The sequence below is a fragment of the Gallinula chloropus genome (genome assembly GCF_964237585.1).
Source record: "Gallinula chloropus genome assembly, chromosome: 17".
In the NCBI taxonomy this organism is placed as follows: domain Eukaryota; kingdom Metazoa; phylum Chordata; class Aves; order Gruiformes; family Rallidae; genus Gallinula; species Gallinula chloropus.
Window position 1 is genome coordinate 1,069,443 of NC_140102.1, and position 26,875 is coordinate 1,096,317.

Here is a 26,875-nt window from a genome sequence, read left to right on the forward strand (position 1 = left end):
GCCAGGACTCTGCTGGGCTGGGGACAGGGCACAGAGCTCCCACATAATGAACACCAAGAAGCCTTCATACCTTTATCCCTAGCGAGCTGCAGGGCCTCAGGGAGATGAAGGGTTTTAATTAAACAATAACAGAAACTCTTCCTCTGCCAGGCTCCTGACTTTACAAACTAATCTTAAAAACCCTGAATAACACAGTTTGCCCAGTTCACCCCTGCAATGCCAGGACAGCTGGGCTCACACACCCACCAGTGACCACATCACAGCACTGGCCAAGCTCGTGCCAGCCCCAAACAGCTCCTCAGTTACACTTGCAGCAGGAACAGCCAGAGCTTTACTAAAGCTTCTCCCACAGTTTGGACTCAGAAAAGCCTGGCTTTGGCTGGAACATGCCAGACCCACATGTCAGAGGTGCCACCCAGCTCACCAGGGAGGGAAAGGGAGAGCGCACGGGACGGGCTGCAGCTCCCCGAACGCTCAGCGCACACCGGCTCCTGCCGCCATTGCCCATCTTTCCACAGTCCCATCACGCAGGCACTGGCTTCCCAGCATCCCATCCCGCCTCATCCACCAGCTTGAGCAACAAAGAACAATCAGAAGCCTGGCCCTGCAGCACCCAAAGCACACGGATGTGTCCAAGAGTGTTTCACACGGCTCCAGCCAGCACGTAACTCTCTGTTCTGGAATACAAGAAACCACTCCTGGATGTGCTTAGATCTCCAGTATGGCCCTGTGCTGGCTTACAGGGCTTGCAGAGAATTCCTTTAAAAACCAGTGCTTCACCACTCAGCTCTGCTGATGCCTGAAGCTCTAATTTCCTTCATTTTCACTTCCCTAAGGAAAGGAACAGCAGTCCTACAAACACGAAGGGACACACCACACTGTACGTTCTCTGCACTCAATGAGACCTGCCACACGCACCACTGGAGCCCCTAAGGTGAAATGGAACCAGCCAGAAGCTTTGTCCCTGAAGAACCACTCTGAGCTCAGAGCAGGAAGGGAGGAATTCCAGCTCTCCCTGGCAGTGGGAGATCTGGTCCCTTCCACACAGACCCCCCCTGGTTACCCGACATCTCCCCAGGCAGACACGAGGCTGTTGCTGGTGATCTCTCCTTCCTTCCCAGCAGCGGAGTCGGATGTGAGTCACTAATAAAAAGCTCTTCTGAACTCTGGACAAAGCAGCTGCCCAAAGGAAACTGAACCTACCAGCTTTCCACTCCTGCCTGGTGGTGCCGAGTGTGGCACAGCTCAGCTGCCGTGGGCCCGGACAGGGCAGCAAGGACCGTGCCAAGGAGCGCCTGCTAGGGCTGTCCCACCTCAGCTATGCTCCAACAGACCCCTATTTCCCAAGTCAACACGAAGCCTTCGTTTCACAGAAAACCCCCAGGCCTGAGGCACCTTTTCTCCCTCACAGAGCCGTCCCTGCCCTCCTCACAGACACCTCACCCGGAACCTACAGCGTGCTGCATCAGCAAACCCAGCAGTGAGCATCAAAAACAGCGTGGAAAACAACTCAGAGAGGAGAATGGAACCGACAGCGAAACAAGGAAGCGCAGACAAGTCAGAACTAAGAGCGGGTTTTACACCATCTGAGGGTTGGGTTTTCCCCAAAGCAAGAGGAGAAACAAAAGCACTGTGTGGGAAAGCGAAACAACATCCAGCACAGAGACAGCGCCAGCGAGACGAGGGGTTTTCTCTTCCAAACCTCACTAAGTACCACCGCTGCTCCATCCAGAGGATGCTGGGATGCTCAGCATCCCCCACCAGCAGAGCAGCAGAGAAGCCAGTGTTCTTTACACAGAACAAGTTGGGGAAGAAGCCACAGGAAGAAGGCAGCTCCTGCCTCACACCAGGTGCTTTCCCTCATGTGCTTTCCCTTCTCTGCTGCCCTGGATGGTAAGGCTGAGCTCGCAGGTGCGTGAAAGCACGTGCTATGGGGGGGGGTGAGCCACCCCCCACACCTCCAGGAGCAAACACACCCAATTTCATTACATTCAGGACAGACAAATGCTCTGAACATGACTCTCCTATTTGTGCCACCGTGCTCTCATACTCCGTGGTTCTCTATCAGCAACAGGCTGGACGCACCGCCAGGCAGTGGGCAAGCTGTGCTCCCCTTCCCACCGACCCAATTCCCACCCTCTGCGGGGACCAGAAGAGCTGGACCCCCGTAGATGGGCAGAAAAACCTTCTCCAAGGTGCTTCCCTGATCAGAAAACAAAGCAAACCAAAAAGCTTCGATTAAGCCCTGGCCTGCCTCTTACCCAGCGTGCTGCCGAGCGGGGCCATGCTGCTGACTTCACGTGCCCAACGCTGCCCCACGGCTCAGAGATCGGATCTTCACCTCAGCAAGAGCTTCCACATGACACAACTGACGCCTCACGTAAAACTGGTATCGATCCGGCATCCGATCAGCCCCTTCTGCCAGCTCCACCCTCAGCATTTCAGGGTTCAGCGGGGACAGCTGGAACTCTCTAGAAAAGAAAACCACTCGTCTTTCTGCAAGCACGAACCTCCTGAGCTACAGTGAAAGCCTGGGCTGCCTACGCGCTGGGAACGCACTGGCTCCGCGTGGCTGTGCACACCAGAGGAGGACCCACCAGCCCTGGGACGCTGGGGGACACGTACCGAGCACCCCGACACTCCAACCCAGGACATGCACTAGAATGCATCGGAATTGAATCATTTCTTTTTAATTTTTAAAAAGTGCAGTTGACCTGAAATGGAAAAGAACTGTCTTTATGTTCACTGTAAACTTGTCAAAAGGAATCTGCTCTTTAAAAACTGTGCTAAAATAGTCAATTTATACAACAGAGCACTAGATGAAGCTACCATAAATTCCTCTTCACCAATTATTACTCTATTGTGTCAGTTATAGTACTGCATATACGTAGAAGAAGCAAAACGGTGGTAGCTACTATTAGTGAGTACAACAAACCAAGTGAGTAAGTTGAGTTCAACGCTTCCATGGAGTAGCAATAACATTTAAACCACAGGACAGGTAGAATTCAGTACTTCGAAGTGCATAAGGGTCACACTGTTGATCATCAGCAGTATGGAGAAAGGTTATTAGAAAGTCAGCAGTAATGGTGGGAAAGAACATGGCAACACGACAGAGCAAAGGTGATCCCACACGGCAAGTCTGCAGCTCCCTCCGCAGCCCAGGGCTCGGCCGGTGCAATCCCAGGCACCAGTAACCACGTCAGTCTCCAGGGTGGGTACACCCCAAGCTGGGGTACGGCAGAGAGAGCTGCACCTTCCTTCCATCAGTAGTTCCAGAGTCAGGGTCCCCTGGGGCACCGCCGGGGTGTGGGGACGCGCGGGAGCAACGCGCAGCCTCTACTCTCGGTGGTGATTTCCACGCTGCCAGGAGCAGGAACCCCCCTGCCGTTGTTCCAGTCTTCACAACCTCCAGAGACAGAGTTCTAACGTTATCCCACGCTGTAAACATCTAACCTCTTCCTCTGCTCAGCACATCCCGCGTCCAGGATTGCACAAAGTCATTCATAAGGATTCTGTGGAACTCAACATGTTCACGGAGTAGCTTTTCCCCCTAAGCAAACTTTGTTCTCCTCCTCCTACAGCCCGTTGCTGTTCCTGTGGCTGAGTGGTGGTTTCGAGAGCTCTACGACTGTTGAGCGAGATTTATTGAGGAACTTTGGGGCCCGGCGCAGCAACCTCTGTGCCTCAGTGAAAGCTTCTGTCAGCTCTTTTTTCCACTGAACAAACTCTGGGTCGCTCTGAAAGAGATACAGAAGGAGTTTGGCACCTCATAGTAAACTGCCAACAGCGTCTTCTCTCTTAGTTAGCCCTTCACACCATTCGTTTTTGGAAGGAAGGTGTAACTTTGGGTGCTGGAGAGGAGCAGCCCTTCACTTCTCCATCACCCACTGAAGCCAGGCAGGGTGGCAGCAGCTACAGCCAGCTGAGGTGGAATGAGGACTCAGACACTTCCTCCCTCACAAACACAGCAGCTCCCAGGATCTACCTGTGGTGCCACCACCTCTGGAGCCCCTGGGGGATTGAGAAGCTTTATGTTTCCAGCTATTCATTAAACCAAACTCATTTTGGGCCAAATACCAGCGACATCGGGACAGGAACTGGCACAACCACAGGCTTCTGGCTTTGAAAATGAGTGGGACCAGAGCTTGCCTGTTTTGCTCAGGCTGAGCTTTGCACCATGAAGCCCACCTTGTTAATATGTGCTGGGAGGACCCCAAAGCCTTTCCAATTGCTTGAGAACAATCCGATCAACAGGTACTGAAACACAAGGGGCTCACCTCACACTGCAGGACAAACTGCTTCCCGCCTTTAATTCTCAGCAAGATGCATTTCTTATCTTTGATTTGTGTCTCCTCCACAGACACTATCTGCTCCATTGTCAGGAGGTTTTGCTGCAGCACGTGTGAAAATAAAGCAGAGAGACGGTTCGAAAGAAGCCCGTTGCCCACCAGACAAAGCCACTGCCTGAATTCTCTGGTCCACCCACATAAATCACATTAGGAACATCAACAGTCACCACACAAACACCTCGTGATTCCTGGAGACTGGGTCACCAACTAAAGACGGACTGGAAGGTAAGAGAGATGCAGCAAGGAGCTCGGTTGCTTCAACAGAGGCAACGAAACCTAAGCCAGGAAAGCCAGTAGTGACAGCATGAAGTAAGAATCTACAAATAGGTGTGTCTACAAACAAAACACTCGTTGTTTTCCCACAAGGCTCCCATGGAAGTTTGTATTTTCTCTGAGTATTACTGCTGTTATTAAGAAAAAAAGGGAAAAAAAGGCAATCTCACTATTTCAAGGAGCTGAAAGGGACTATTTAAGCACTAGGTACTTACAAAGCAGCAAACACACAGGAGTTTGCAGGAAAGCTTTCCCTATGGACTGTAAGTGGAGAAGAGTGTTGTGAAACTCCAAACCCCTTCTGAACCGAGTACACAAACGCTCTGCCTAGCACATGATCACAGCTGGACTAAACTAGAGCTGCTATAGCATTTTCTCTGAGGTAAAATGCTATATAGCCTTTGTCACCTTACCAGTTTATGTTTTTTTGTATAAAGAGTCCAGAGGTCCTAAATGAAAAAAACACCATGAACTACTAAATTCCTTTAAGAACATAAGAAAACAAAGCAAGCAGGTTCCTCAAGCCACCTGTTTCCTCAGCGCGGTGCAGCTACCCACGAACCAGAGCGAGACCCCAGATCTGTTACTCAAATCCACTGGTCCTTTACTCAAAGCTCTCCTTCCAGGGAGCCATCCCAGGGATGAGACTGCAGACTGGCCTCACCATCCTCCTGCCTCTCAGGCCCCCAAAGCCCAGCTAGCTCCCCACAGCTCACTTACCCGTGACTCCCCTTCTCCTCGCCACTCCAGTCGGTTCGGGAAGAGGTAAAAGTAACGGCGCTGCCACTGAGTCAGGAAGGGGTTGCCCAGCTTCAGCATGTACCCGTGCATGATGCAGTCCTTCCCAAGAGCATAATCTACAACAAAAGGGAATGTCAGGTCAGTGTGCAACACGAGGCAGTGCCTGACAGCATCCTCTAACGTGCTGGGGCAGGAGAGGATGTGGTCTGGAACACAGCGCGATGGCAGGTGATGTGCTGGGGCATCTCTGTGTGCAGGCACAGGAGCCACCTCTGCCCTAACTCCAGTGGGGTAACCACAAACAGAATTCAGCTCTTTAAAAGCATCTTATAAACTCTTTAAAGAATTATAAGTTGCTACACTGTGATGCAAGACCTGCGTGCAAACATGTGAAGGTGGCTGGAAGGGACCCTCCTGTTTTCTTTCCCTGGCTCCTTTGCCATGAAATCCCACCCTGCACACACTGCAAACAGCTTATGAGAGGCTGTGCACGATCATCTTTACAAGGGAGTACAAAAGATGATGTCTTTTCTCCCCCAGGGAACTGGGGATGTTGAGTATGGAGAAGAGGAGGCTGAGTGGAGACCTTATCACCACCTACAACTACCTGAAGGCAGGTTGTAGAGAGGTGGGTGATGGTCTCTTCAGCCAGGGGACAGGAGATGGGACAAGGGGAAATGGGCTCAAGCTGTGCTAGGGCAGGGTCAGAGCAGATGTGAGGGCAAAGTTCTTCCCTGGCAGAGTCGTGGGGCTGTGGCACAGGCTGTCCAGGGAGGCGCTGAGTCCCCAGCCCTGGGGGTGTTGAACAGAGGGGAGATGAGGTGCTCAGGGATCTGGTTTAGCTTAGGACGGGAATGGTTGGACTTGATGATCTTAAACGTCTTTTCCAACCTTGTGATTCTGTGATCACAAGAAAAGCATTATTCCAAAGCACTGTGTCATCATAGAGCATTTCAAGACATCCAGAGACACCTTAAGGAACACGAAGCCGGCTCGATGCCTCCCCACAGCGCCCAGGGAACAACAGCAGGACAAGAGCCCCTGGGGTGGGACTTCAAACAACATGAGTTGCTACTGTCTAGCAGCAAAAGATGGAGAGAGGTGGGGTTGACACATTACCTTCCTCATGGCCAAGCTGCTTGTTTTTAGCCCTTTTTCTGGCCTCTATTTTATCTGTGTCTGCATTTACTGCGTCATAAACCGTTTCTGCTACTTCTTGCTGCCAGCGCTCCGAGATGACCAGAGGGAAGTTCTTATACAATTCCTGGTCACTATCAAGCAACTTGCAAGAGAAAAAAACAAACAGAAAACCCCAATATTTTAGTAACTTTTCCTGTTCTTATCCCCAACAGTTAAGAGACACCCACATAATGAACAAACAGGTGCAAACTGGAAAACACAGATACTAATTTAAGCAAAGATATTAATTTATATACTGAGAACTGGCCACCTGTCCAAAACTGGTTTGGTTTGATAGGTCTAAAAGCTACCAGAAATAACTCCAGAAGTAACTCCACAACGTTCTCCAGACTTTACATTTCAGTAATTATTTAAATGTAAGCAGCACTGTTCTTAATTGGGTGCATAATCAGCGTTAACAAAACATCTAATAGTGTTACTAACTTTCTCAGCACAATATACCCATGAATAAAAGCAAAGACACCTCTTACACATTGATGACTTTGTGCTTCCACATCTTAACTTTGCATTCTTAATACTTAACCTCTGAAATTCAGCAGGGCACGCTGCAGACCCCCATGTCCCAGTGACATGGAGTCCTTTCCCCCCAGTCTGGACTCCTTTCCCTGCCCCCCCAGTCCCTCACTACAGTACTTGGACTGAGCTGCATGAAGGGTAACTAAAACTACTGGATCTTCAGGAAAGCTATGTGCTGCTCGACCCAGGCACTCTGGGCTCAGCACCCAGCACTCTGCTGTGGAACAAAAAGCCATCAGTGATTTCCCTGTGGTTTTTGTTTCAGTATGAATTCAAACTCTGTACAGACACTCCTCAGTTGCTTCAGTTTCTGTCCATAGGGAGAGAGATTAGAGCTTTCTCCCAGCAAGCAAGACTAGGAGGCATCCTTTGCTGTGCTGGGAAGGCAGTAAGCCCACTGGACTGTTCAGCAGGCAGGGCTGGGACTGGTCCTCACTGCAGTGTGTGCTGGGGAAGGCAGATCCTGACTGAACAGCACACCACTGCTCACAGCAAACCCAGCCACTCCAGCTGTTGCAGGAGTAGGACAGGAAAGCCTTGCTTGATTCTCCTCTTGCAGCCAGGCTAGACACTGCTGCATATATTCTCCTCCTTTCTGGAGACCCAGAGCCGTTATCACAGCAGGAAAATCCACGCTGGGTGTGGAGGCAGAAGACTGTGGCTTATGGGGACTCCTTACAGCATCCTCAGGGCAGAGAGGAAAGCCAGGGGCATCCACTGCCAGTTTGTAACCTCGGAGAACACGTGTTCCTCACGGTGTCACAGGACACTCCACAGTATAAATATAATCCATGGGGGCAAAGGAGGAGAGCAAGGCACTCGACACCGGCATCCTCAGGGCAGGGACGGCTCCTGACACCTCACTGGAAGCTCTGGTGGCAGCTGACTCAGAGGCACGCATTATTCAGTGCCCTCCAACAGCCTGTGACACCCCAGAGCAGAGAAGCCGTGCATGATACCCCTCACTGACTCATGACTTGAGAATAAACCTACCTTACAGCAGCCTGAACAAAGATGACACACAAGGGATCTGGCTATGCAAGACGCCGGCCTTGCTGAGAATACCTGATCCTCTCAACGGGTAAAAAGGGCACCTGTTCCTCTGAATTATGGCATTCCTGAACTGCAGGCAACAGGGGTGCTGTCAGCTAACACTGGCACTGAAGATGGGGAGTCTTCTGTGCTAAAGAGCACCTTGGGTTCCCTGCATTTCTCTTCAAACACATCAAATCTTTTCTGTGCCAACTTGTGGGACTACAGCAGGTGCTGCTGACACACAAGCTCCTACCGAGGCACAGGGAGTACTTCACACAGGGGTTTGCTTAAAAGGTTTTGAGCAATTTGTTTCTCTCCTTTTCTGTAATAACAAGAAAAATGTTTGATGTCTTGAAGAATGTATGCTAAAACTAAGGAACTGGACAGACCCCAGACAAGCACAGATTCACTGACTGTCTCAAGGAGGCTCCAGAAGAGTGGATGGAATCTCAGGGTACGTCCCAGCATCTCCAGGCAAAGTCAGACACAGGCCAGCAGCCTTCACTCCTCTTTTGTTCCTTTACATTGTTTTCATTAGTTTTCAGATAATATCAGAGCCAGAAAGGTTCTTTTATCACTTTTCCAACTGACAAAACCACAACCATTAGCACACAGATTGCCAGTGGGAAGAGTGTTCCAAGGTGCTCTCTGACCATGAGGTAGCACAATTAAATAAGGTTCAGTTCAAGCCAGGCAGGTTACCAGAAGCAAAGTACAACTTCTAAGACTACAAACCACCAAGTATTCTTGAAAATCCAAGGATTTCCCAAATGTTGTCTGACCATTTGGAATATGTGCTTCATCAAGTAAGGTGTTTAACAGGAAGGTAGATTTCAATCTAGGAAGTAAAACATGAAGGACTCGGCAAGCAACAAATCAGCCAAGCAGCCCCAGCTGCCTCTGTCACAGCAACATGGATTAAGTTTCCAAACCTGAAAGCCATTCCTTGCACATTCAGCAGCCCCTGGGGCAAAGGAATGGCAGGCACCCTTGAGAAGCTGAGCCCAGCAGTCACAATGCCTCTATCACTTCAAGTTACGTACCTTAATGCCCTTAGTGTCCTCTTCATCGAACGACCCGATATCAAAAGCATCAGCCGCATTTACCTCTCCCCGGGGGGGAATCAATGGTGGGGGATACTAGAAATTAAAAGCAGTGTTATTGAGGACAAATTAATTATATTATTTAAATCCATTCTGTAGATCTATATGGCCTTTTTATTCTGCATGGCTGTGCAAAAGTATGTCCCTTGAAAACTACACTCCAGTGCAAAGCAGCTCTCCCTTCCTTTTAAGGAATGGTCGCCCAGAAATTCAGGGAAAGAACCCCTACAGCTGAGAAGGAGCTGAGCAGAGGAATCCATGCAGTCATTTGTCCCTGAAAAGGTAATAATTCAGTGCTACCACTGAGGCAGAGGCTTGCAGGCATGAACAGACAGCAGTTTTCATCAACAATCCTCATGTAAATCCAGGCGACTGGCCCCCTGCAGCTTTCTGTCCCTCCCCTGTCTGGGCTTCTTTGCTTTTTCCTGCTTTACCAAGTAAACTGAGGTTATTATCTTAATCCCTTACCTTTTGTAAATAGACTTGCTGCCAATCAATGCCTTTGAAGAAAGGATGTTCTTTTACTTCTTGTGCACTGCAAAATAAAAGTAACTGAAGTCAATAAACCAGAGGGGCTTTTCATACCCACCTGAGAAATACCAGATCATTACAGACAGGATATAAGCAACCACTCTTAGCTCTCAGGATGCAGGGGGGTTGGAGCTCTATGGTCCTTGGGGTCCCTTCTAACCCATGCCATTCTATGATTCTATGATGCCTGAGTCAAGCAACAGGACATCTTGCCAAAACAGATCAGGAAAAAACATAAAACCAACACAGGGATGAAAAGTAGGACCACCACCCAGAATGTGAGTGTGCAGAGCTCAGGGGAAGTCTTTAGTGACAGAACCAGCCCACAGATTTCTCCAAACCAAAGGAAGCTGTCAAGTAATTCCACGCAACAGGACTTGATAATGGTCTCTTTCCAGAACTGAAATCATCACAACAGGAAGCAGATTTGTACTTGAAATGAATTCATTCATTTCCAGAGAAACGGGAATTTTTCAAGGCAGTGGTCCAAGGAGACGACAACACCTACCTTCTCCCCTGGCATCCCAGCCTCTTGCTAACATCACGCTGCAGGAGCCCTTCCAAGAGGGACTTCAGCTCAGGAGAGAAGGAATCTGGGAGCTCCACGTTCTGTGGGGAAAAGAAGCACAAAAGGAGACATTTCATTCTAGACGCAGCGTGATCGGCTTCCCCCAGACAGGAGAGGAGCTTTTCTTTGGTAGTGCTTGTAAACAGCTCTTCCAGGTGGAAACACAGCGCTCAGAGCAGGCTGGGAAGTTCCAGTTCTCAGGGGGAAGGGAGGGTGACTCAACCAGAGGGGTGTCACTGCACCAGGCTCCTTACCACGGTGAGCGTCATCCGGTCGATCTCATGCTTGTCTTTGGTTTTGTGCTGTCTGAAAGGACTGTGGCTGTGGGAGAAAGGAAACACACCAGTAAGTGTGAAGCCATAAGGCAGAGGGTTATTACAGCTGCACCAACCTCAGCAGAGAGGGCAGCACCCTTTCAGTCCCACCCTTCCACCTCATCAATCCTGTCCTGCAGAACAGTAAAACAGGTAGTAAAACATTGAGCATTTACAATGAGAAGTGACTTTACAAACCAGCATACTGTGGCTACCAGCTATCTAAAGCATCTATCAACGTTTGAGCTCTCACAACTTTGTTTTCCCAGTACAAACAGATACAAGGCTTTGCAAGACAGCTTATCCCTCCTGTTGGCAGGACAAGGGCGTGTGGCCAGCATCAAAATGGAATTCAGGGCTTGTGTTTTGGTTTGGAAGCAAGAGGAGCCTGGTTTCATCTCACACACAGACAGGCTCTAAGGCACACAGACGGCAGTAAGGTGACTGCTGGGTAGGGAGCACTACGGTACGTGTCAGTGCATCAAGGGACAGGCAGCAGTGAGGCTCAGGCTAGAAGGAACAAGAATCCAGAAGAGCAGATGGGACACGAAGCTTTGCTCACCCTCTCAGGAGTTTGAAAAGCATGCAGCCTAAGGAGAACCAGTCAGCACTGCTATCGTACGCCGTTCCCTTCTGCAGCACCTCTGGAGCCATGTATCCATGGGTACCTCTGTGAGCCAGAAAGGGACAAAATCCTGGTTACAACCACAGCTATCACTGTAAAAACCAACCCCAAGCCCCAGCCCCCATGTTTTTGCAGTTAGATAGCATAATTAAAAGATATTTACTTTTAAACACAGGTTTATTTTGCTTTTTCTTTAAGCACACACACATCTGCCTGTGTTCTGTTTGCCTGTATCTACTGAGGAAACACCTCAGAACAGGAGCAGAGACACAGAAACAGGCAAACTGAAGAGGCTACAGGGAGACAGCAGGATCAGGAGGGGGGTCTGGAGGCAGCCTCTTGTTGAGCATGGACAGAGGACACAGCTTCCCACCTCTCAGTGAGGTTCCCATCTCTCCTTCCAGCCTTGTGCCAGATTTAATACCAGCCCATCGCTGGTCACCACGAGAGAGCAGCCACCACAACTGTCTTTACCCCTGATGTAACTGGAACAGGTGAATTTTTTCAAGCAGCTACTGAAGTGCCAATCTTGGAGCTCTGACAGGATGAAGCTTTCCTTTCTGCATAAATTCTGTGACTAAATCAGGGCAAATGAGGACCCAGGAATAACACGTGTCAGATGTGTGCAGATTCCACGTCTTAACCTAAGAAATTCAGGTCCCAGCTACGACCAGATGCCAGGAGGCAGCAAGGATTACAATTTGCCAGATCCAGAGAGAGAAAGACACGATAAATCCTGTTTTTAAGTCAGTTGCAGAATATTTAATTATCTGTTTAGGACAATTGAAACAATCTGGTACTTTAACTCAGGCAGGTTCTTCTCTGAGGAGTGAATCATCTCCAAATCATGCGTCATCTTCCAGCCATGCCTACACATCAGCTGCCACAACTGTGCAGGAAAACACAAAGAGGAGACTCAAAGCCCTCCTCAGAGCACCCAGCTAAGAGGTGTTTGGGCAAACCTGTGCCACCCAGGCGTTACTGTTTTATTTCCTGTAGGCAAAGTTAAATTACACAGCCCCAGGAAGGGCTGACTGAGCTGCCTGTGCAGTGAAGCTGCTGTATGTCATACTCACACACTAGCATGTGGCTTCTTTTTGGAAAAATCACAAGCCAGGCCAAGGTCTGATATCCTCACGTGCCCGTGTTCATCCAACAGGATGTTTGCAGGCTGGAATGCAGACACAGAGGGGTTATCACTTGGTGTTCCTCAGCTGACACAGCTCCATGCTCCTGCAGAACACGGCTGCTCCAACATCAGTACTCTGGGAGCTGGTAATGGCCTTTTTCTTTTGACCATCAGGAGCACAGGCACCTTCTAGATAAAATCTGCAGGCTAACAGAGCACTACCATCAGCTCCAGAGACACAGGACACTGATGAGTAACGGAAGAAAACCAGGCAAGGTTTGGGATGGAAAGCACATGAAGGAATAAATCCCTTCTGGCATCAAGTCCACATTGCTTTTGGTTCCTTCCCAGAGAGGGGTGTGTGGCTCTGCCCCCCATGACTTGCAATCAACACCCTGGGCAAATTTCTTCCCCTCTTTTGCTGTCACCTGGCCCACAGACACCTCTCAGAGCAGCCCTCACCCTCCCCATCACCAGTGAAACGCCCCAAGCTGCAGTCTTCCTGCCAGTGTCCCATCACCCATGCTGCTCTTTCAGGCCCCTCACACATGCAGTACACTCCCTAAATTAACAGCCTCACTAAGCTGGTGAGATGAATAACTGCACAGGACTTATCCTGACCCCAAGGAGGCTGGTTTTTAACAAACATGGGAAATGCTTCCAAGGGGTGAGAATAAATCATTCTGCAGGTAACAGCACAGGCTGTAATTACACTGACAATTCATTAGAGAATTCAGCCACAGGACAACAAATGACCTGCATTCTTCCCAAGAATAGGTTTCAGGTCAGACCCTTCCTCTGGCTCGTTTGCTGCTACTTCAGAGCTGCCCAGGGGGATGCAGTCACTATGTCAGCAATTACCTTCAGGTCTCTGTACACGACGAAGCGGTTGTGCATGTGTTCTAAGCCCAGGATGATTTCAGTAGCATAAAACCTCATTTCTTTTTCAGAAAACACTCCATGCTGGGAGAGGTGGTAGTGCAAATCTCCTCCTAGAATGAGAAGGATTGAGATGCAATGAGAAGAGCAGCAGCACGATGCTGTGGGGGGAACAGCACAGCACCTGTAGGTTCCCATAACCCGTGGAGGACACAGACCCTCACCTACACTCCCAACTACCTATGATGACAAAACTCCCCAGGAAGTTAATAAATAAGTGTGATCACTGTGAAACTCCATTTTAAAAATACACTTGCTTCATCCACATTTGCATTCAGTGACTAATCCAACAACTGACTCTTCACACCAAGGATTTCCACAGCAGTAACAGCCACACACACAGGTTTCTGGGGAACTGAATACATCAGCACATCCAGCAGCCTGACTGGGAGTGCCCCATCTGTGCCCAAATACTCAAACATTCATGCTGGGGATGTTTTCACACATCCCTAATCAAACACGACACTATGCAATGTCCCCCTGTGAGGCAAACCACACCACCAGCACATCAAATTGTGAATATTCCTAGAAAACCTGTTTCTGATCAAGCTACAGACTGAAAAGAACCCTTGATTTACCTGAATTTAACATACAGCTTAGATCTAATGAGTATCTTTACTTGCAGAACACCCAAGCTGCTCTGGGCTACAGAGTATGAGCTCTGCTTCCCAATTACTGTTCCAGCCTCACAATAAGTGCAGATGAGCCTCAGAGTCTTTAGGTGCTCACCACAGGATCTAACCAGAGGCAGGGCTGAGCATCCTCAGCACGGAAGGTACCTGCTCTTAACCCTGCCCATCTCACCGTGTTCTCCCCAGTTATGCTCAGGCTTCCAGGTGTGGTTTCTTGCCTTTGAGGAGTGCTTCCCTGCCTGTTTTCCCAGCAGAGCTCTTTACAGTAAAGCCTTTTCGTTTTCATCCTGAAAGCTGCATTCCTGATCTCTGTACAACCATCATTTCCTTAAGCCTCCAGCCTCGTAGGGCCTTTGATATCTTTAACACCAGTCGTGTTTCAGGCCATCAGGGATTTTCCAGGCTGTGCTGTACATTCCTCTGCTTTAGATCAATTCACCCCTCCTGCTCACAGGTCAGTTCCTCACACCTCAGGTTATTTTTCCCCCTCATTCTCCTCATCTGTGATCTCAGCAGGTCCTGACTTCTGTAAGGCTGTCACCAGCATCACTTACCATTCATCAGGTCCAGAATGAAGCAGAGCTTGTCAGGGGTGTGGAAGGCATAGGTCATACACACTATGAAAGGACAGTCCTAGAAGGAAAGGAGCAAAGAGTTCATCTCAGGCAGCAAGCAAAGTGCTACTCAGGGAAGCTGTGGGAACACACGGGGTATTTATTTTTCCTGTGATGTTTGTCAATATTGGTAATAATCTCCTCAAGCAATCTGTGTGCTCTGATCACACTCTGATGTTGCACTTACAGTTTGGAGATCTTTGATTTTGCTATTTAATATAAAAATTTGAAGAGCTGTGACAAGGCAAAGGCTTAAAAGCTGCAGGGAGCATCGCTGTCTTCTGAAGGGTGGGACACAGGGGGACATGGGCAGCCTCTGCTCAGTGTCTGTGGGGACAGGACAAGGGGCGATGGGCTCAAGTTGGAGCACAGGGACTTCCCCACCAATCTGGGGAAGAACTTCTTCCCAGTGAGGGTGAGGGAGCCCTGGGACAGGCTGCCCAGGGGGTGTGGAGTCTCCTTCTCTGGAGAGATTCCAGCCCCGTCTGGACACCAACCTGTGTGACCTGTCCTAGGGACCCTGCTTGGGCAGGGGGTTGGACCCCATGGGCTCTGGGGGTCCCTTCCAACCCCTGTGAATCTGTGACTCTGTACTATAAAAATACTGACCCAGGTTTGCACTTGAATTCCCCACAGGACACATTAAAGCCAAACACCTTTAGTCCAGCTCAGAGATAAAAGCAGCCGCTCCCATCAGGTGTGAGGGATACTCCCTATCTCCCACAGCTGCACAGGAAGCTCTCTGCTGATGTCACACCGATCACGATGCTGAGTTGTGTCACACACTGAACCCCAAAGGAAAGGAAGCTTCACCCTCACCCACACGTTAAACAGCTACACAGGCAGCAGCACCCTGCCCGAGGCGTCCGGCCACCCGCTGCACCCTGCAGCTCTCCGGCAGCGTCGGCAACGGGTGATTAGGAGGAAGGTGATTAGGAGGAAGGTGAACCCTCTAGGAAGGATGGCACACCTCTGAGGGGTGAGCAGTGTGTGGGAAGTAGGAACAGCAAGGTCTGGTTCATGGCCAACCCAGAAGATAAGTGAGGTGGGTGCAGACGTAAGAGCGTCGCTGCGGAGGGGCTGTGCAGGGATGGATGGATGGATGGATGGATGGATGGATGGATGGATGGATGGATGGATGGATGATGGTCCCACTTCCTGATGCAGTTCAACCTCCACTCACACCAATGCTGGAGACAAGCAGCACAGGAAACTACAGCTGGAAGAACATCTCTGTGCTGAGGGCTGGTACCTCTGCAGCGCACAGGCATCAACGGGTGTCGTGGTGGGAAGCTGCAGACCTTCCTCTCTTCTTTAAGCCTACACTGGATGCTATATTGGAAGTGGCTAGTTAAGAATTACCTCACTGACCTCTTCTCCAGAGCCAGGTGACAGCAGGGCTGTTGGGTGAGTCTCTGATGGACAGGTAAGGAAGGGCTGTGCTGTCAGACCAGCCTGGCAGACCCCAAAAGCCCGAGGCTGGCAGGAAGATGAGCTAAGAGGAGCTTAACTGCTGCCAGGCCACCACGCAGGAAGCACAAAAGTGACCTAATGTGGCTTAAACAATGTGCTAACTCTTGCAGCATGGATAGGGAAAGCTCTGGGAATCTCTAGCAGGAACTCATTTCCTTCCCAAGTTAGAAGCAGAACACAGTGGCCCTGGGACCTGGGCATGCCCCACCTCACCAGCTCTGCACCCAAACCATCCCACCATGAAACGCTCCAAGCAATGCAGAGCCCTCGGGCACAGCAAGGTGGCATCCAGCTAAAGATGCTGTTTCTCCTTCCTCCCCTCACAGGCTCTGCACTGCTCCTACCTGCAGACCATCACAGCCACCACTGACCTTCAGAGCAAAAGCTCTGCTAGAATCAACAGCCTCATTTCCCAAATCCACTGGAACACCCCGTGAGCTCCCAGAGCCTGAGGGCAATCCAATTACCCAGAAGGATTTGTGTCAGAGCTTAAACACCATGCACAGGTGTGTAAACAGGACATTTCTATACCAGAAGTTGCTGATATTTTTATGGATTTCATTTTTTAAAGGCCTGTCTCCTTCCTGTGCAAGCCTGCACTTAGCCCTGCTCCCTCACTGGTTAACACTGCAGCACTGTGATGCTTTTCTGACACAAAAACCATGGTGAAAGAGTATTTCCCAGCATTATAATCCCCCCCAAAACCTATAGATATTTTAAAAAATGCACCATAAAGCAATGAAACAGGTTTTCCAAGGCAGTAATGCCTCGTTGCAGTCAAGCTTCTGCCCTGAAAAAAAATAAACCCAAGTATGAGAGCAATGTGTGAGTGCAGAAGAGCCTGGCAGCAGCTCTGTACCTCTGAACAACCTGGGATTAAGGCCAAATAATTGCAGAAGACAAGTCACTGGTAATACATCACGTGGAAGGTCAAAACCTGAGAATAGCTACACAGAATTGCAGGAATGTAATTAGTATTCTAAAGGTGTAAGCACACTAATAATTACTTTAGAAGGAAACCTCTGATCCTGACTCTCCTGTTTAAGCTCTGCACGTGGCTTTAGAGTAGAAATGATGTCAAGATGTGAAAAACCTGCTCAGGGCACCAGCCAACACCACAGCTGCCACTGCCACAGACGTCCCTTCAGGGCTACCAAGGTTTGGGAATAGGTTCTGGGCTTTGAGACTCCTCCAAATCTTGGTAACAGTGATAACAAAGTACCTGTTCTTCTCTGAGCTTGTGTTCAGGGATGGAATAAATCCTCTCATCCTCCTGCTTTCAGACCTGTTTCATCCTGCACACTGAAGTCGCCCCAGCATCCCTCGCAGCAGCAGGTGTACCTAACCCAAGTGGGTTCTGCTGTGAACAAAACTGCTTCTCAAACTGCTGAGCACCCAGGAGAAGTTACATTCTGATGAGCCAAGAAGCCTTAATGAACAAACCAAAGGGGTCTTCGTGCTTTGCTGCTGCCCAGCGATGCCAGTCGTGCAGAACTGGCTCCATCATTCGCAGCCTCGGAGCTGCCGGGTTTGAACTGCTCAACATGAAAATGCACATCCAGGACTGAAGCAAATTAAAGTTAATGGGATGATTATTGCTAATTTGCCTGATTTCTTGTCTAGTCTCCACTACAGAGCTTCACTCCACCAGCCCTCACGACTCCTGATGCTTCTGGACAAGCCGCGTGGTGAACACAGAGACCTCAGTTAAACGTCAAGCCCAGAAACCCCACCCTGAACTCCAGAGGTAACAGCACAAAGGAATACTTTCCAGTCCTTCCTCTGTCTGGATGCTGCAGCCAAACACAATTCCACGTTAGAGGCTCTGCTTTCCTTTTGGTGCACGCTGCCCTCTCCAGAGAGGCTGAGGCTGGGGAGGAGCTTCCAACGAGCAGCACAAGGAGCAAGAAATGCCTCATCCTTCCTGCAGAGCTTTGCAAGGAGGGCAAGTTACACCTTCACAGTAAGGCCCTGATGGGGAGCTTCCCCAGGTGCTGTCTTAGGATCTGCCTTACCAGGATGTTCCTAACAGCAGAGGGGAATGATGTGATGGGTAGGGAAGTCTGAAAGTCCATCTTCTCAGGAGGAAAGGCCAACCAGCTCTCCTGCTCTGCCCACACATGGGAGGGCACCTCACGCACCCACGGTCAGGCTGGGAAGTGCCAAGTGCTGAGTCACACATCTTCACTTGAGGACAACAGGGCATCACTAGGAATTCTCACTCCCTATCTATACATAAGCCCTGGAAAACATGTCTTTGTCCTTTAAAGCCAAGTGAGCAGAAGACAAGGGCCACCACAGTGCAGACAAGTCCCTGTAGCTGTGCAGGGGCCTGGACATCAGTGGGGACAGACAGACAGCCCACTGTGAAGCCCAATCAGACTGATGGCTTCCCTGAAGGGAGGAGAGCGAGGATGCTGTGTGTGCATTTCATGGGCACAGCGATGCTGAACACATCACAGGTGAGGGGTTTTGAAAATAAACCACCAAAAGCAGGCTTCAGCCAAGCTCTGCCAGGTACAGACCTTACCTCAGAGCACACAGTCTGTGCTCTCAGTCATCCCATAACCACAGCAATGATGCTTCTGCCCCACAGGCCTGATGCTACTTGCACGCCTGCTGTAACACTCTCCACGTGCATCAGTGACCCTGCTAACTGTGAACAGCCTGTATGCTGGACAGACAGATCTACCTGGAACACCTCGAGAGGCACCCAGCTCAGGAACACAACTAACAGGATGGAAACCTGGCTGAAGAGCCCCAGGCAAAGGAGGGGGAACGGGTAACCCAGGGGGGGGTCTGAAATACCATCTTACACTCTCCCAAAGTACCATGTAACTACAGCAGGGAAGGAAATCTTTCAGCAAGACAGAATAACATTTTGGAAAAGTTTCAAATACAAATACTTGAAAAAGGAATATTTAAACAAATCAGGGCAGCAGGGGAGGGGGAAGGGGAAGGGGGGGTGGGATTAACCACCCGAGCAATGGAAACCTCCTCAAGCCCTTTAGCTGAGATGCTCGTTTCTGTGAGCACCCAAGCTGAAAGGCAGGCTTGGGTCTGCATTCTTGCTCAAGACACATTGCTGGAATCAGGGGGAAGGTTCCTGAGGAGTTTAACTTTTGCATGTCACATCAGATGGAATATGTATCATACATGAAAGCTGTTACAGTGTAAGTGAAAAAAAATACTAAGAATAACAAATCAATGATACTTACTCCTGTACTGACAAGAGACAGCATAATTCTTTCATTTAAGGCTAATGTTTCTCCTTGCTTCATCTTGATTCTCTTCTTATCTAAACATTTCATTGCATACCTGAAAATATTAACCATTCAGATAAAGGACAACAACATATTTCCTCCCATACTCAAATTATTCACTAGCAGTTACACCACACACATTCACAGCACCCCATAAGCCACCTCTTTACAGACTTAAACCTGGTAGTAAAAGCATCATTACATGACTAAACACAGACATCTCCAACAGCTGACAGAATTAAAGCATTTCCAGCAGAAGCCTCCTGAGAGAGAAACGTCCTTAAACAGGTAACTCCATGTCCAAACCCCCCAGTGACACAGCAGTTACGTATGACACGTCCATCTTCCAGTGCCCACAGCAAGGCTTTGCAGTGTGAATTAAAAGCAGAGACTCTTTAATTCTACCAGTTTCAGCTCTAGCAGGAAGGTAACATCCTGAGCATACGCTGAGGGTGTGCTTGGGTGTTCTCTGAGCTTTCTTTCCATGCAAAGAAAGGTCAGCCACACTCCAAAAAAGCTTTTTTAATCTTCTACCACCCGTCTTACACAAATTAATCAAGTTTTGCTCACAAACCCAACGTTGCCCTAACAACCATCCAACAGGAGCAGGATATAAAGCAGTCTGTGGGTATTTTTTCAAGACATGAAGTGAGCCTACTGCTAGAGACCCGCAGGGGAGGATGGGGTGTTCCTCCAGACACCACTTCTAGGCATGGGCAGGATGGATCTTTAGGCCATTCATGTTCAGGGCACAGCACTGCATCACCACTGACTGCCTGCCTATGCTGAGACAGCTCTGTGCAGGAACAGGGCCATGTGCCACCTTCCCTCTGTGCTCCCTAAAAACACCACCTCATTCCTTGCCATGTCTCCTGGGTGGGGGGCAGTGTGAGGGAACATGCTGGAATTTCACGTTTCCAACCCAAGGGGTATATTCCTAGCATGGGATCTTGCTAAGGCATCAGTAAGCAATGACTACCAGTAGTAGGGATACTACTGGTTCCACAGGCTATCCCTTATTCCTGCTCTGACACCACCCAGCAAAGCAAACTGCTGGTTACAGCTGCTGGAAATCTGGTACCTTGGTGTCATCTCAGGCCCCGTGCTCAGAAAGCACGGCTGTCCCTGCTGCTGCAGGCTGCTCCCTGCACTGATGGGCCCTGCTTGGGTGTCCTTGAGGGAGGGGATGGGACAGAAGCCTCGGGTGTATCTTTGTGGGTTAGTGAAACACCGATGGCATTTACCTTGGAGGGGTGGCTTCCCAAGCTCCTTGCAGGCAGTAAGTGCAGCAGAGGCAGCCATCTAGAGTGGACGGGATCTGGATTAGGGACGGGTAAACAGGTTTGGATTAAGAAAGAACTAAACCAAACCTCTACCCAGACACTGAACCTGCTCTAAAGTCCTGCTTCAAATTTGAAAGAGGCCAGTTTGCCCACACTGCCCTTCTCTTAACACTCAGACCTGTCCTTTGCTTCCCTCACTAGCCCCAAGGTTCATCCATCTCCTGCCAGAGCAAAGCTCAGAGATGAAAACACCCGGCCATCTGAGAGCTGCCTCCTTGGGGTGGATGCCTGCACAGTGTGGCCCAAGCTAAGTACAATGTGTATTTCTGTACACAGACAAATCAACAGGTTGTACATGGACAGCAAGGTACCGAAGCAAGAGTAACAACAGCTCTGTTAGTAACAGCATTAACACAGACACTTCAGGTCACTGCAAAAATACTGAGCATGACAGCAACACTGAGAGGTCTTGCACTGCTTAAGAGCTGGAGTTTATTTCTGTCAAGGACGCCAAGCACACGGAGTCACCAGTGAAGCCAGCTGCAGGGACCTGGCACTTCAGCTTAGCCGTGTTAGAAAGGCTTACAGATGGACCCTGGACTAAAACTGTTAGGAGAAGAGCAAGATGAAAGGGTGTGTGTAAATAAATAAATTACTAAATACTGAGAACAGTCTGTTAAGGTGTTTGAAACAGGACGTGATGGGACAGTTATGCCTAGAGATGGAGATCTGCTGATTAGGAGAAGTGTGTGAATGGTGAGTCCAGAAAAGGAAAAGCACCCCACACGGGTTGATCCGAGTTCCCACTGAGAGCTGGGGAACACAGAGGCTCAGCACTGGAGCTACATTCCCAAAGGAAAGCAAGGATCACTGATTTCCCCAGTGACACTGCTCATAGGGCAGAAATATGGGTGTTGATACCCATCAGGAATGCTGCAGCCAGAACCTGCTCAGGCCAAGCAGCACTGAGCTCATTCCTGTGTCATCCTCCAGCCCTACATCAGCACCAGCTTCTTCTTGAGAGAAGAGCAACCTGCTGAGGAGAGGGGACCCCTCACCATCACCACGGCCCCCATGGGAACTTCTCTGGGCACTGCCAGGCTCTGACCCAGGGCACCCTTTCAGCACACACTCATGTGAAACACGTGTCCAGCCCATCTGAAGGAAGGACGTGCCCACGAGGCTGAACTGCAGCTCTGCTGCACAGCACGGAACAGGCTCGAGTATCAAACTGATGCAGAAATTAGAACCTCCTGGGATAGGGTTTAATTGCCCAGAACCACACAGCAGCACCACGCTGCTTGCCCATGGCTCTGCAGGAAACCACAGGAAGGATTTCCTCCTCCTTACTAGTGCAGAGTCCACAATCCCCCCACACCGAAGCGTGTAGATACTCACATTTTCCCAGTGTCCGCCTTCCTGCAGCCGTACACTTCACCAAATCCCCCTCTTCCTATTATTCTATGTACACTAAAGTCATTCATGGTCAGCTGCAAAGGCAAAAGACAAAACCAGATCAGGCTTCACTTTTCAGCCTTAAGGAACTCGCTGCAAAGCCACCTATGAATGGCTTAGGCTATTGTCATTCACACTGTGCTTGCTGTTTCAGAGGAGTCCCTGGCTGTCTGCATTTCCAGGCACTCACAGACATTACAGACTGAAGGGCAACCAAGATGGACAGGGCATCAGTGGCCAAAACCTGATGGTCCCACTGCCCAGGTACCCACCCCAGAGGAGGGTACGTGCCCAGCCAAAACCACAGCAGAGCAGCGCAGAGGGACCAGAGCAGCGGCCGGGGTCGGGGTGCTGGGGACTGGGTCAGAACCAGGGTGGGAAGTGGAGATGGGTGGGCTGGGGGCTGCTGAGGAGCAGCAATCCCACAGTGCTGGTTTTTTACAGCCATTGCAAAAATGAAGAAGCTATGAACTCAGGACAGGCAGAGGGGATGCCCAGAAAGGCAGCGTTAGGGCTGCACGTCCAGGAACAGAAGAGCAGGTAACGTTCACCACACTCCTTGGGAGGCCCTTCCAGAGGCAGTGCCCAAAACTGAACATTTCCCTCTTGTATCAGCCTTGGACAAGATGAACACGCTGGTAAATAAATACTTACATGAATATTTAGTTCTACGTTTTTCCATTGACAAAATCTAGTAAACTTGTCGCTGTGGAAGAGAAAGTGAGGAAGTTGTGTGAGAGTCTGTGTAAGGAGTTCAGGAGAAGGCAAGACTGAGATTGAAAACAGAGCTGTGTTGTGAGAGTCAGTAACAGCAGCCTTCCTGCCTGCCCTCACCTTACCCCAGCAAGAAAAACAATCCCTAGGCCGTGCACACTGAGCACCTGACATCCCTGATACAGGAGGATATCAGGTAACCCCATCCCTGTAACTGGAAGTGCTTGGTACGTCCTCCCATCTGTCCTTCACATGGTTTTTAATTTTAAAAAACAACTAAGTTCAGAACTAACAAACATTTAAATTACATAAAGAGAAAGATAATTATAAGAAAACAGAGGCAGCTCGATTTATGTTAATGAGCCTCCAAATACCCCAAGGAACATTTTAAACTCATTTTATCTTAAAGTAAAAAAAAAAAAAATATCAATACCACAAGCTGCTGCCAAAACATGGTTTCTCATTCCTACATCAATAATTCATAACTCAGAGAAAGAAATGATGGTCCCGTGGAGGCATTTTCACAGGCAGCTCAGCGTGCCTGCAGAGCATCCCCGTGCCTGCAGAGCATCCCCGTGCCTGCAGAGCATCCCTGTGCCTGCAGAGCTGCAGAGCAGCCCCGTGCCCTGCCCCAGCTTACAGGTGGCTGTGGCTGGGTCAGAGCCGCCCCAGCCAGGCCCTGCACACAAGAGCAGTTCCACTCCAGGTAGGAAGGCTGCTCAGCAGGACTAGGTTGATGCCTTGTGGTCTTTACTACACCTTTCCTGTGGACTTGCAAGGCAGCATGCCCAGCCCATTCAGAGATGGTTTACTCAGGAGAATATCCCACAGGAACATAGCTCTGCACTTTTAAACCCCTGAGATGAAACCACAATCTATTACCACCAGAAAATTCCATCACCTTTACCCTTTTTCCACTCAGACGCCCTGACATTAATCATGACATTACTACTCATTTGCAGGAGCTGGCTGATAATACACTATTCATTCATGCTGTTTATTAAACACTTTTAGTCTTGTTTTACAGCAATACTTAAGGGACCTGGCCTCCTGCTGCCTTAGGTAGGAAGTTGGGATAAGAAGTTGGGATAAGAAGTCGTGTTCCTACCTTTCCATAAATTTCTGAAATATTTTTCCTCGGAGGCTATCACAGATTTCTTCTATATATGGCTAAAAAGGGACAAGGAAGACAATTAGTGTTCAAGCATATGGTAAAGTGATGATGAGACTCTACCCACTGCATCCAGCTCCCACTGGCCCAGCATGGATGGTGTTTGCTTTGAGAAGGGATTAACAGAGTGTTTCAGCCCCATTTCGCTTCTGAAATCAGAGCAGGTGCCCCAGGTAATACCTAAAAGATTGTCTTGAGCTAGAAAACCTTAAATGTTCGCCCTGGGGAGGCTGTACAAACCCCATGTAAAGCTCCTGTCTATGGGCAACAAGCTGGGAAGACCAAATCCCAGCACAGTTCTTTTCAGATACATTTAAAGAGGATAAAGGGTCCCTCCTGAGGAGTCTGTGCTTCCCAGAGCCACATCAGCTGTTTGGTGCCTCTCTCCTCTCTACCCCTTGGAAGAAACCAGCACCTCTGATTCCCAAGTGACTTTTTCTAGGGAAACCTGCTCTCTCTGGACGTGTGATGGCAAGCAGTGATCCCAAATCCCACCCCAATTAGCAGCGAGATGCCACTCAAGCAGGGCAGTTCTCAGTTTGTCAGCTCACCTCACTGCAACGTTAAGAACAGTTCACTGAGCAGGAAGAGGAATCAGGCAGGGGCAGTCTGTGCATTTTTGCAGTGTATAAAGATGCTGGGGGTTTACATCAAAGGGATTTCAGCTTACAAACACTGCCATCATTGGTGAGGCTTGCTATGTGCAAAGCCCCAGAGGTTTAAGGCACCTCACTGCAACAGCATGAATCTGAACTGCTGGTCTGGTGTCAGTGTGTATTAGAGCTGTAACAATGTATGAAGTTTTTCACTGCTCATTTATTTTCTAAAGCAAATACCACCACAAAAGATGCCTAATTTCACAAACAAGCCAGGATACCATTTATTTTCACATTCAAATGGAGGATATGCAATTCCCATTCCTTTAACCACTCAGAGTCTTAGAGAGTTTTTAAAAAGCACCAAGAGAGCCCTTGGACAGGCAACTTTTGATTGGATTTGGTCTTGTGGAGAGATGGGAAAGCATGTGAGCTGGCCAGGGGTTTAATTCCACACCACCACCAACTAAGGATTACCATGATGTGAAGAAAAAGGGAAGATGCTTTCAGAGACAGCACATCCCTGAACCACTAGAAGGCAACTTCTCCACTCTGCAGCTGGGTTTATCCTGGCAGGGCGTGTGTGTCTTCCTGATGTAAAGTGATTTACTCTAAATCATTTAATGGCTTCAAATCACAGAATTTCAGGCACTATTCTGTGCACGTCCCGAGGCATCGTTTGCTTTCACAAAATGTGCTTAAAAATACTTCAGGTAATAATAGCAATCTGTAAATTTTGTTTGACTTAGGAAAGCATTCCACCATCACTATTACCCTGAAGAGTAGGTACTGGTACCTTTTATTCTGTCTCCTAAAATAACATGCACAAAGTCACTTACTGTCACCCAACTGAAGAACAACCCGAACGCTCCGCCTGTCGCAACCTCACCTGGAAAAGGCTGGCGGGCACTTGCTTCTTGGCTAAATGTGTTTGGACGTGATCTACAGCTTGTTTTGAGAAAGGCTTTGGGAAAAGAGAGAGAGGTTTCACAGCTGGGAAGGTAAGGACCTTCATTCATAGAATCACAGAATCACAGACTGGTCTGGGTTGGAAGGGACCCCAAGGATCACAGAGCTCCAACCCCCTGCCACAGGCAGGGACACCAACCTCCAGGCCTGGAGCTACACAAGGCTGTCCAGGGCCCCATCCAACCTGGCCCTGAACACCCCCAGGGATGGGGCACCCACCCCCCACATCCCCCATTCCCTGTCTGGCAACTGAAACACGTGCTGGCCCTGGGTGCTTCATGGCCAAACCAGCCATAACAGAACCAAACCACACTCTGTGTGTGATCAGTGCTGAACTAAACATCAAACTCTACCCTGAGCTTTCAGAGACACCAAAGTTCACAGCCCAAAGCATCCCATGGAGACCCTGGCAGCTCACGTTTCTTTAGAGAGTTTGGGGAGCAGGGCTGTGCTGGGCTGGGGGGGTTAACACATGTGTATGTGTGCAGGTGTATATACATATATATATACACACACTGCAATTTTATCTTGTTTAGAAGTAGAGATTGAGTTTAAACAAACATAAAGCAGATAAATCTCCAGATATTTCCCTTGTGTCCCACCAAGTTTGAGGAAAACTGGCAGACACCCCTCATCCTTACCCCTCACTGCTGGGGGCAGGGGGAGAAGGGAAAAACACAGTGACACAGTGTGCTGGATTCAGCCAAACGTGGTCCCCCCAGACTGCAAACAGACCCATACACCACTACACGTGTGTGTGGTAACATGGCAACACCCCCTCAGCAACAGTCAACAGCTCCCTGAATGAAACAGCAGTGACTCTGGCTTGTCCCTGTGATTCTGACTTGTCCCTGCTGCCAGGGGGCTCAGGAAAGGGGGCAGCTTGTGAGCCACGGAGGATACCCACGTGTGAACAGGACAGCAGCTCCTTCATGATGTAGGTGTCATAGATCTGCCGGCTCCTGCTCAGACGCTCATCCTCAGAATCCAGCTTCTCGTACTCTTTGATCTGCAACACAAGAGAGGAGGGCCCATTAGACAGGCACAGTCTAATGACTTTCCATTCCTCTGCTAAAAACGGGGCTTGGGCTGAAGCTGGGTTTTATTTTACTCTTTTCTTAATTAAGACTTAGAGAAAACCCACCTGCAAGACCACGCTTCAGCTGACCTGCGATTCCCTTCCTGTCTCAGAGCTTTTTTGCAAGGAAACCTATTTGCTTAAGTTTGCTACAAAGCTTTGTTTCCTAGGATGTGAGAAGGACCAGGCTGGAGCAGCACGCTGTCCTCCCTCTTCCCATCCACCAGAACACAGCGCAGGGCAAGTCAGAAGCCCAACTGCACAAAGGGACTGGCCCAGGCAAGGACAGTGAAACGAGGACACT

At 49.4% G+C, this 26,875-nt stretch overlaps 1 protein-coding gene across 1 annotated transcript; it reads right to left on the reverse strand.

The window, feature by feature from the left end:
* Window positions 1–2,668: 2,668 nt before the first annotated feature.
* Window positions 2,669–26,498, reverse strand: LOC311198295 (G protein-coupled receptor kinase 3). The gene is made up of 18 exons (XM_084272211.1): window positions 26,401–26,498; window positions 25,414–25,488; window positions 23,866–23,927; window positions 22,698–22,749; window positions 21,987–22,078; window positions 19,261–19,360; window positions 14,510–14,588; window positions 13,246–13,376; window positions 12,332–12,426; window positions 11,193–11,300; window positions 10,571–10,637; window positions 10,257–10,357; window positions 9,686–9,752; window positions 9,158–9,253; window positions 6,483–6,645; window positions 5,343–5,479; window positions 4,278–4,391; window positions 2,669–3,737 (listed from the first exon to the last, which is right to left on the reverse strand). The coding sequence occupies exons 1-18, from the start codon at window positions 26,425–26,427 to the stop codon at window positions 3,576–3,578; spliced, it is 1,728 nt and encodes a 575-aa protein (XP_084128337.1). The 5' UTR covers window positions 26,428–26,498; the 3' UTR covers window positions 2,669–3,575.
* Between the last annotated feature and the right edge of the window lie 377 nt (window positions 26,499–26,875).